Below are 10,378 nucleotides of genomic sequence, written 5' to 3' on the forward strand. Positions count from 1 at the left end.
TACATTTCTTTTTTCTCAAGTTATCTTTCCTGAAAGGAAATGACGTGGTGTAATGTGTTTTTTTAAGGTAACTATCTATAAGGATTTACACAATAAATTGAACTTAACTTGTTGGAAAATCGAAAAACTAATCATGTGGAAATAAATTTTTTTAAAGAGAATTTTTTGCATGTATATTTGTTTTTGTGTGTTTTTTAAAAGTCTTGTACAAATTTGTCATGTTTACAAGATATGACAATTTTTTTATATTTTGGAAAATCTTTTACTTTTTTTTTTAAATCATGTGAGAATAATTTGACAAAATTCCATGTGTGCAGATAAAAAATAAAATTTTCTATGTATGCTGTTATTATTTTTTTTAATATATATTGTGTGTGTTATGCAAAATTTATTTTTTTTGAAAGAAAACGAAACAGTAAGTGTGATAATAACCAAAAAAAAGGAACCATTACACCATGTCCTTTTCAATATGTTTTATTTTACAAACAAAAAATATTTTTTAAGTATTAATTTACTTTATTTATTTATTTATTTACTAATTTATTAAGATTTCCTCATCGGCTATCAGGACAGAACTTTCTTTGCATTGCCGTGAGATCTGTAGGCGGTGAAGGGAACCCCAGCAGACTGCAGGGCTGCGTTTGGGCCACCAGGTGGCGCTGCAGCTCTTCCCAATCCTCCTGCAGTAAGTTCAACCTTCAGCTCCAGAAGTGAGACAGGAGAAGGGGGTTTGGGAGGAAAGCTGACACACTGAGCATCCTGAGCATCCTGCGATGCGGAGACAACATCCTGATGATCCAGCACTTAGATCAGATCAGATTAGAGCGTGTATGTGTCTGAGAAGGTGTGTGTGAGTGTTTATGAGCTCCGCGTGTTACTCTATAGCACTGTGTGTGTGTGTGTGTGTGTGTGAGTAATCACGGAGCCGGAGATCAGCGCTCGAGCTCACTTCTCATGCACGTCGCGCGCGTCGCTTGGCTGCTGCATCTGGACACCCCCCCCCCCCCCTGTCTCTTACTCTCTTCCTTTCTTTCTTTCTCTCTGTCTCCACTTGCAGCGACGACAGGACACAATTCCCTCCATCCTTTTCTCTCTCTCTCTTTTTTTAATACCACACTCTGTTTGCCGTGTGTATGTGTGTGTGTGTGTGTGTGTGTGTGTTGGACAGTATTGTGCATGAGAGAGAGAGAGAGAGAGGAGACTCTGAGATGAGCAACGTGCGCTGAATCTAAAGCAGAGCCCCGGGTAGGAGAGAGTCTGACGCTCGAGCGATCGGATCCTGAGGGGACAAACGGCACTGCATGAATTAAAGCGCAGCGTGCGTTCGGTTCGAGACACGCGCGCGAGCTCGCACTCATGGCTTCGCTCTACCAGAGGTTCACTGGGAAGATCAACACGAGCGCGTCGTTCCCCGGTCCCCCGGAGGCCAGCCGTCTGCTCGGCGCGCGCGACAAGGCGACCAGGAGTCCTGAGCCGCAGCTCGAGCGCCGACGCGGGACCGCGCGCGAGGACGAGGACGTAAGAGTAACAGTTTTATTCCTTTGAAAAAAATAAAAAAAAGCAACAATTCAAATGCGTTCGGCTTCACGTGACATCGTGATTCACTAGCTGGAGTGTGTTTTACTATTCCTCACCACACACACACACACACACACCTGAGTCTCCTCATCCACACACACACACACACACACACACACTTCATGTAGCTAACAGTGGTGAAAAGAAATTTTCAGGTTTGCTGCAATTTTTCATTGTTTGGTTTATATACACTGTATAAACACTGTGTATATTTGTTCATTACACTGTTTATTTACAAATTGTTTTCATCAAGCAGCGTCCAGACCAGCAGCACAGATTCTGTAGCTACAAAAAAAACCCATAAAGAATGTTTGTATCCTCACTCCTGAAATTGTGTAAATTTGCACAGTTTAATAAATTGTTGAGACGCTTCGACATGTTCAGTCTTTGTAAATTGTCCATGAGTGACTGCGATTTCAAAATGTCATGTGATGTTTATAATATTGTTTGGCATTCGCACAAATTTAACTCACTCCAGATTAAAGAGGAAAATTTTCATTACATTTCTTAAGGAGAAATTTCGTATTGTGAAGCGCACTGTCTCATAGGAAATAATGTTAATGTGGAGTAATCTGCTCCAACTCCCAAAAATATTACCAATATATTATATCAATTATAATATTATCAATTTCTAACACTATAATCATATTTTTGCACACCAAAACAATTAAAACATTTAGAAAAGACATGTAAATTAAGTAAAATATGAAATAAATAGACATTAAACCTCACTTAACATTAATTTATGATTCCTCTCGGAACCGGCTGCTTTAACCAAAACCAAACTGAAAGCGTCTCCCTTCTCTTCTTGCTACCGTTCTCAGGACACACAGTGCTATGTCTTCACTAAATCTTGCACAAAATGAAAATAAAAAAAGAAAAAGTAAACTCGGCTTTTCCTTGACGCAAACAAGTGACATCCGCGCGACTTATCCAGTGTACGTTTCGGCTCGGTTCAGTCGCTCGTATGCCGAAAATACTTCATATGCTGAGGCTAATTTCTTGCGCGGTAAACGGTTTGCAATGTTTGGCTTCATATAATCGTAAGTTGTCCATGAGTGACTGCAGTTTGTTTCGACACAGGTTACATTGTCACATTTTTTTTTTTTAAACTTATTTCACTCTCACACACATAGTGAACATTTTCTCGCTTTGTAACAATTACGTTAACAAACAGGTGGTTTAATTGCGAGCCCTACTGATTAGATCAGATTAGATTAGACATACCGTGCCTACAGTAGGAGGCGCTATTTCGCTGTTTACTGGTGTTTGTGGCCACGGCAAAAAATTGAGGTAAATGATATCTTGTGTGGAAACGTGTTATTTGTTTGTTGTGGCGAGTTTGTGTTTATAGAAGTGAAGAATAATTTAGTAATGACGGCGCAGCAGGAGTTAATTATACTGTACATCAGGGTAGTTTTAATTAAACACCGGTCACGAGGTGTGTAAGCAGTTTAAAGCTGTTTCCTTACACTCTGAGACTCACGAGCTGAACCAGAGCGCTGTTTTTATCAGGAAGTGCAGCTGTTTCAGTGTCTGGAGCTCAACGGGACTTTAACAAGGTTTTATAATTTATAGATTTGTTGAATAAAAACAGCCTCAGTTTACTTTTGCGGCCGGGGAGCGACCGAGCGATCGCTCATCATGACCATGAATCTATAAATAACTCTAAATAGCTCTCCAGGCTGCTGCTTTAATTTCGTCTGACTCGATTATCTTGCAGTTTGGAAACACTCCTCTGTACACTGGTTTCGTGAAATAAACCAACATTTCGATTAAAACTGAATTTCCCCAAAGGCCAGTAGAGGTCTTGAAGGTTACGGTAACGTTATCTAGCTGACCTTTGACCTGTGTATTCATTAACCACGCTCCTGTACGGCTGGACTGTGGTCTCTGAAACTAAACCCTCGTTATTAAAGAGCAGTCAGTGAGCTGATTTCATTAGTCAGCGTTGTCTCCTCTATTATAATCACGCTTTGTTGCATTGCTGCCTTTAGACGTAGCCTCAGGATGCAGCTGTCCTTATTTTGTCCTCTAGATGGAACGGATTTAAACAGCACTTCATGGCGTACAGTACATCATCTCAAATTGTCAGTGTTGTTCTTGTGGAACGTCGTAATGAACTACAGGAACGATCAGAGAAGGAAGGTCGCGGCTAACAGCGCCTTCTGCACAGGAACACCAGAGCTTCATGTTTTCCAGCTGTTATCAGGCTGCTATCCGCCCTCTTCCGCATACTCCACCTCACAGACACCCCCGATTGGCTAGCCTCGCTGAGATCGCCCCTCCCACCCAGAGAGCAAGGGCGATTTTTTTGTGTTAAGTGTAATTATTGACAATCTGTTGATGTGTGTGTAGTGAATTAATGAGAGAATGACCTGATTAAGTAGAAAACGAACAAATTGTTGGGTTTCTTGAGATCCTTACAAGATTATTTAATTGCCTGACTCGAGAGAAGCGGAGCGAGCCTGGTGAGGAAACATCTGTTTACAGCTGAAAGTGAGAAGAAGAACTACAGCGGTACCTCGGCATACGAACATCCCGCGACCTTGAGAATTGCACACAAAGTATTTTTAGGAAATAAGCGATTGAGCCGAGCCAAACCAAATGCTGCCAAAGTCACGCCTACTGTATGTCTGGGAGCTGTTCAAAATTTGTTTGGATTTTGTATTGGATTTAGGAAATTTCTGTACCGAGGTACCGCTGAAGTCTGTTTCATGCGTGTTAAATGCATCTTTTAAAGACTTCGACCTTTCATGCGTACAAACCGTAATCTTTGGCTTATGGCCGTGGTGTAAGAGGAATAAAACACTTCAGGGCTAAGGTGTAAAGTCAGAAGCTCAACAGCGCCACCACCTGATGTGCGTCTTGAATCTTTTTGCCGTCTTGTCGAACAGCCGACGCGGGATCCTGATATCAGAACTTATCGTTTTCGTTTCAGCTCCAGATCTCGACTCTGATCAATAAAAGACAACACAGATAAATCTTCCACGCTTCGTTCCCACCGTAAGGACCCTGTGTGTTCGGATGGTGATTGCTGAGTGAGTTACGGGGACGTGTTTTGATGAGCTGAAATGGCGCGCAGCCGGTGAGCGCAGCACGGGTGCTTCATCTCGGATTATTGCAATTAGGCTGTAATTGGAAAGCTGGAGGGAAGCACACTCCGAGAGCGCGGAGTTATCACGAGGGAGAGTGTGTGAGAAACGCCGAGGTCATTTTTAAAGACTGTAATCACGCCAGCATGGTTTTTAACTCAGAGTTATAAAAATGCGATTCGCGTTTATCAGGTGTTATTAGGGATTATTTGATAAATATCACATCTGCTTTAATAGGCTTTGTGACTCGGAGTGTTTTCCAGCACTCGGCTTTTTCCTGCAGAGGCCACATTCATGTTTTGTATTTGTTTTTTGTTTTTTTCCTCCCTGAGCCCCAGGTGGTGAAACTGCTAGCTAATACAGTGACCTTTTTTAATCACCCGAAGGTGGCCGGACCAGAATAGAGTGACATTCAGAAAGGACAGGAGCCTGTGGATGGGGCCGGCTTAGTGACGAGAAGCGTATTGACTCTCGCTGTGTGCTCGATTGAGGAAAACCATCAGCTTGTGTGTGAGTGTGTGTGTGTGTGTGTGTGTGTGTGTGTAGCTCTGTACATTGCCCTAACCCTACATTGCCAGTTTCATTCATAATAAGCATCCTAATCCATAGAATGAAGAGGTGGAAGAGACCCACGATGGAATAAGACAATTTCCAACCCGTTACTGAACTACAGTCAGGTCATATTCTCAGTCTGCAGGATATTTTTCCATGTAGCTGAAATATTACTTCTTTTTTTTTCTTTTTTTAAATAAATTTTGTCTATTTTATCATCCTGAACTGGGGATATATTTCAAATTTCGAATGTTATTCTACTTGGCAAATATTACCTTTATTAGCTGCAGTTCTTGTTGTCACATTAGCTCATAATAAAATATAAACAGAGTTTGTGTTTAAATTTAATTTCTAAATTAAATTTGGACTGTTAGCCAAGCGAATATGATAAATGTTAGTTATTATACTGTACTTCCAGTTTAAGTGATATTACTATAAAGAATTCAGGCTACAGTACTTTACCAGTTACATCTCACACTCTATTACCGGTTTTAGTGGCGATGTGTTCATGCTTCTAGAATGATGTTTCTAGAATGGGTTTTAGTGCTGATGTTTGGTGTTTTGTGGGTGATGTTTGGTGTTTTGTGGGTGATGTTTGGGCTTTAGAGCTGATGTTTGGTGTTTTGGGCTGATGTTTGGGCTTTAGAGCTGATGTTTGGGCTTTGGGGCTGATGTTTGGATTTTAGGGCTGATGTTTGGTGTTTTGGGCTGATGTTTGGTCTTTGGGGCTGATGTTTGGATTTTAGGGCTGATGTTTGGTGTTTTGGGCTGATGTTTGGTCTTTGTGGGTGATGTTTGGTGTTTTGGGCTGATGTTTGGTCTTTGTGGGTGATGTTTGATGTTTTGGGCTGATGTTTGGTGTTTTGGGCTGATGTTTAGTCTTTTGGGCTGATGTTTGGGCTTTAGTGCTGATGTTTGGTCTTTGTGGGTGATGTTTGATGTTTTGGGCTGATGTTTGGTCTTTGGGGCTGATGTTTGGGCTTTGGGGCTGATGTTTGGGCTTTAGGGCAGATGTTTGGGCTTTGTGGGTGATGTTTGATGTTTTGGGCTGATGTTTGGGCTTTGTGGGTGATGTTTGATGTTTTGGGCTGATGTTTGGTGTTTCGGGCTGATGTTTGGTGTTTCGGGCTGATGTTTGGTGTTTTGGGCTGATGTTTGGGTTTAAGGGCTGATGTTTGGTCTTTGGGGCTGATGTTTGGTGTTTTGGGCTGATGTTTGGTCTTTGGGGCTGATGTTTGGTGTTTTGGACTGATGTTTGGTCTTTGGGGCTGATGTTTGGTTAAAATATATCAATTTGCGTGTTCTATTGATTTTCACAACTCCAAGGTAGGTTTCGTCATCGTAATAACCGTATTATATATTGTTAAATAAGTGTACTACAGGTGTGATGACAATTACTTGCAGTAGACATTAATAAACTTCTGACTGTTACAGTATATTGGAAGGAATTATAGCACAGCTGGTGGGGTCTCACTGGCTGATGTTTTGGCTTTGGGGCTGATGGGTGGACTTTCAGGATGTTGTTTGAGTTTTAGGGCTAACGTTTGAGTTTTAAGGCTGGTGTTTGGGCTTTAGGGCTAATTTGTAGGGTTTATTGCCAAACAGAATTTGTGTTGTATAAATATAGACCTGCTCCATGCCCGTACTAATAGAGTTTCTGGACTGTGAGCTTCAGCAGAACCAATATAATGAGCTAAATTAGTGTCTCTGTTCAGCAGTGGTTAAAGGATTGGGGAAACATCTGCTCTGCTCCATCTCCACTGCCAAAGACCAGGCTCAGGATAATGTTATAAGCAAAGAGCACAATCCTCCTTAAAACCCTCCAGGAGTTACAGGCTGAGGAGTGATCTCTGGTCTTTATCTCACTTTTACTTTAAAGCAGCTCAGTGATCTCGGGTAGACTTCACACACACACACACACACACACACACACACACACACACTGCTCTGCATATTGACCCTGTCATATCAAGCATGTGATTTATTTTATTTATTATATTGGTTTTAGTCATGTGGACTTAACGTTAACAACCAGTTCCTGCTACCACACTGCGCCAACTTGTTGTGCCAGTAATGACTACAAATCCAGGCTTAGCTGCTGTGGATATTTCTCCACAATGGGCTGAATTTCTCCGCTAAGCTTCACACTGTCCGGTTTCCTCGGCTGAGCCCTTCTTATGTGGAATCAGCGGTGCAAAATCCTTTCTGTACATCCATCTGTCCTTCACATGATATTTAATCCGGGTGTGAGGACGTGCTCAGAATTTCCTGACGTTATATAAAGGAGCCTCGCATACAGAAGCGTGAAGTCTTCCCCTGTGTTACACAGACACGTGAATGTTTTGGCGTTTTAAATTTTTAAATATCGTTAGCATTACAGCGCGAGGCCTAGCCTGGGTTGTGTGTAATATTGAACCCTGTAGAATGCAGTGGCGTTAAAGTGTTGATTAAAAGGAACCTTAGGACGCTTTTTTATTAATTAAAAGTCTTCTAGACCCTAAAGGCTAAAGGACTGGCTGTGCTAATGTGGGCGGGGCTTAGCGATGATCGTTAGCCGTGATTGAGTGCGTTCAGAGGCAGAGCAAGACAAACAAATCAATGTCCAGTGACAGGCTGCGATGCGTGAATTAAAGAGTCTACACACACACACACACACACACACACACACTCACATAGTAATTTCACCTGAGAAAAACCTTCTCTTTCTCTCTCTCTCTCTCTCTCATGTCTTGCTCAAATGAGCAGCCTGTGTGTGATGTCATCACTGCTCCTGCCAGGTTGGTGCTGTGTGTGTGTGTGTGTGTGTGTGTGTGTGTGTTCTGCATCATCCATCCCTGGCCAGCAATCTGTACCAAGAAGAAAAACACGACTCACTCACACGTTCCTGCCTCACCCTTTCAACCTCAGAAACCATGGCAACCATGATGATGAGGAGGAGAAGGAGGTGGGCCTCTGGTCTTACCTATCAATCACAAAGAACGAGGCGTGGCCTCTGCGCCTTAGTCCTGGAAAAAAAAAAAAAGGTGTGGCATCTGGGTCTGTCAGTCATAGAGGAGGAGTGGCCTTTGTCTCTGTTGTCCCAGTGATGTAGGCGTGGCCTCTGTCTTTAGTTATGATTAAGTTAATTGTAGTAATGGAGAAAAGAAGGCGTGGCCTATGTGTGCTATCGTCTTAGTAAAGCAGGTGGGTCTTAGTTGGGTAAAAACGTGAATATACCTTTAGTGCTAGTAAAGGAGGTGTGGCCTGTCGTTAGTCATAGTAAAGTAGGTGTGGCTTTTTCAGTTCTAATAAAGGAGGCGTGGCCTCTTCAGTTCTAATAAAGAAGGAGGCGTAACCTTGGTCTGTCAGTTATAAAAGGAGGCGTGGCCTCTATGTCTGTCTGTAAATGTATAGAAAATGGAGGAGGTGTGGTTTGTCTGCATGCCACAGTGGAGGCGTGGCCTCTGTCAGTTATTAAAGGAGGTGTGGCCTTTATACCTTTGGTCCTAGTAAACGAGGAGTCGTCTCTGTCATTAGTCATAAGGAAGGAGGTGTGGCCTCTTTAGTTCTACTTCTACTGTGCCTGTCAGTCAAAAAGATAGAAGTTGTGGTCTTTCTCTGTCTGCCACAAAGGGGGTGTGGCCTATGTGTCTGCCAGCTTTCAAGGGGGCGTGGTCACTGCATCCTCATTCTCTCTGTGTCACAGTCCAGGTGAAGGAGGTGTGGCCTCTGGCCCTTTAGCTCTGTTAAAGAAGGCGTGGCCTCTCTGCTTTCGTCAGTACCTTTCAGTCCAGAACCCTGTCGCGCGGTGATGTGATGAGACGACGCTCCTGTAACACACGTGAGCTCTAATCATGTGACAAACCAGGACGGGGAGGACAGGACGAGGAGGACAGGATGGGGAGGACAGGACGGGGAGGACAGGACGGGGAGGACAGGACGGGACAGGGAGGACAGGACGGGGAGGACAGGACAGGACAGGGAGGACAGGACGGGGAGGACAGGACGGGGAGGACTGGATGGGGAGGACTGGACAAGGAGGACAGGACGGGGAGGACTGGATGGGGAGGACAGGACGAGGAGGACAGGATGGGGAGGACTGGACGGGCTTGTGACAATTTCACATAAATTATTGACACAATCACGTGTGACCCGTCGCTGTGATTTCACTAAGAAACAGAATCATGAAATTTCATCTTCATCCCCCTCCTCCCCCTCCTCCTCATCCTCCTCCTTCTTCTTCTTCAAAGTGTAAACGACAGCTTCAGCCGACCTCCGAGTACAAACACTGTCCAAAATAGGAATCCTTGTCCAGGGCAGTGACAATATCCATCATAACAATACCGTATGTGTGTGTGTGTGTGTGTGTGTGTGTGTGTGTGATTGATTATTAGCTGAGGCACCTGTTATTTTCCTGTTGAACAGGAGGATCGGAAAAACAGTCCTGGTGCAGGAACACACTCCAAACACTGAGCTGTTGTTATGTGTGTGTGTGTGTGTGTGTGTGTGTGTGTGTGTGTAATTACGGAGCTCCTGCAATAAACTGAAGTGTATTTCATGGCAGGACAGATTGCCTGTGATACAACACACACACACACACACACACACACACACACATGAGGTGAAAGAGAGAAATCCATAGACGAAGGCAAATGACAAAAGTAATGGCACCCGGAGCGATGCCAGAGCTGTAGGTTTTGAGGTTTAACTGCACTTTAATTCATATGGCCTTTTATGGTGTTTTGTGATGACTCTCTTGTGGGCGTGGCATCATTCAGTCATACCGTGAATACGTTTCAGTGGTTTATTAAAAAAAATAATAAAATGTTTGAGCGATTTTGTGTGATGTTAATAAATCCTTAATAAGAATTTACAAGAATAAGGTCTTAGAAACTCTCTCTCTCTCTCTCTCTCACACACACACACACACACACACACACCATTTCATTTCATACCTTTTATTTCACTCATACAGCTGCTGTCACACCCACACGCCATATTTTACCCTCTTATACCCCTCTATACTGTATGTCACATTCTGCACATATGAGAGAGGTTTCGTCTGTACACTGGGTCAGAACTCGCTCTTTAAATGACGTCTTTACGTTTTATACACTGAAGATACCAAAACTAGTCTTTATTTTTTTTTTATTTACTGAATCTCCTGCAGTTCA

The 10,378-nt window shown here is 43.1% G+C and overlaps 1 protein-coding gene across 3 annotated transcripts in view; it reads left to right on the plus strand.

Moving 5' to 3' along the window:
- The window catches only part of dpp6b (dipeptidyl-peptidase 6b), a 106,592-nt gene that overhangs the window by 22,698 nt on the left and 73,516 nt on the right, over positions 1–10,378 (plus strand). Inside the window, exon 1 of one of the 3 annotated variants that reach the window (XM_053502541.1) lies at positions 1,190–1,518. The exons of the other annotated variants lie outside the window; for them this stretch is intronic. Within the exon in view, the coding sequence (XP_053358516.1) occupies positions 1,357–1,518 (162 nt within the window). The 5' untranslated portion in view covers positions 1,190–1,356. Of the gene's footprint in view, positions 1–1,189; positions 1,519–10,378 lie in introns of those variants that run through there. 3 annotated transcript variants of the gene reach the window in all.

The sequence above is a fragment of the Clarias gariepinus genome, chromosome 1 (genome assembly GCF_024256425.1).
Source record: "Clarias gariepinus isolate MV-2021 ecotype Netherlands chromosome 1, CGAR_prim_01v2, whole genome shotgun sequence".
Lineage (NCBI taxonomy): Eukaryota > Metazoa > Chordata > Actinopteri > Siluriformes > Clariidae > Clarias > Clarias gariepinus.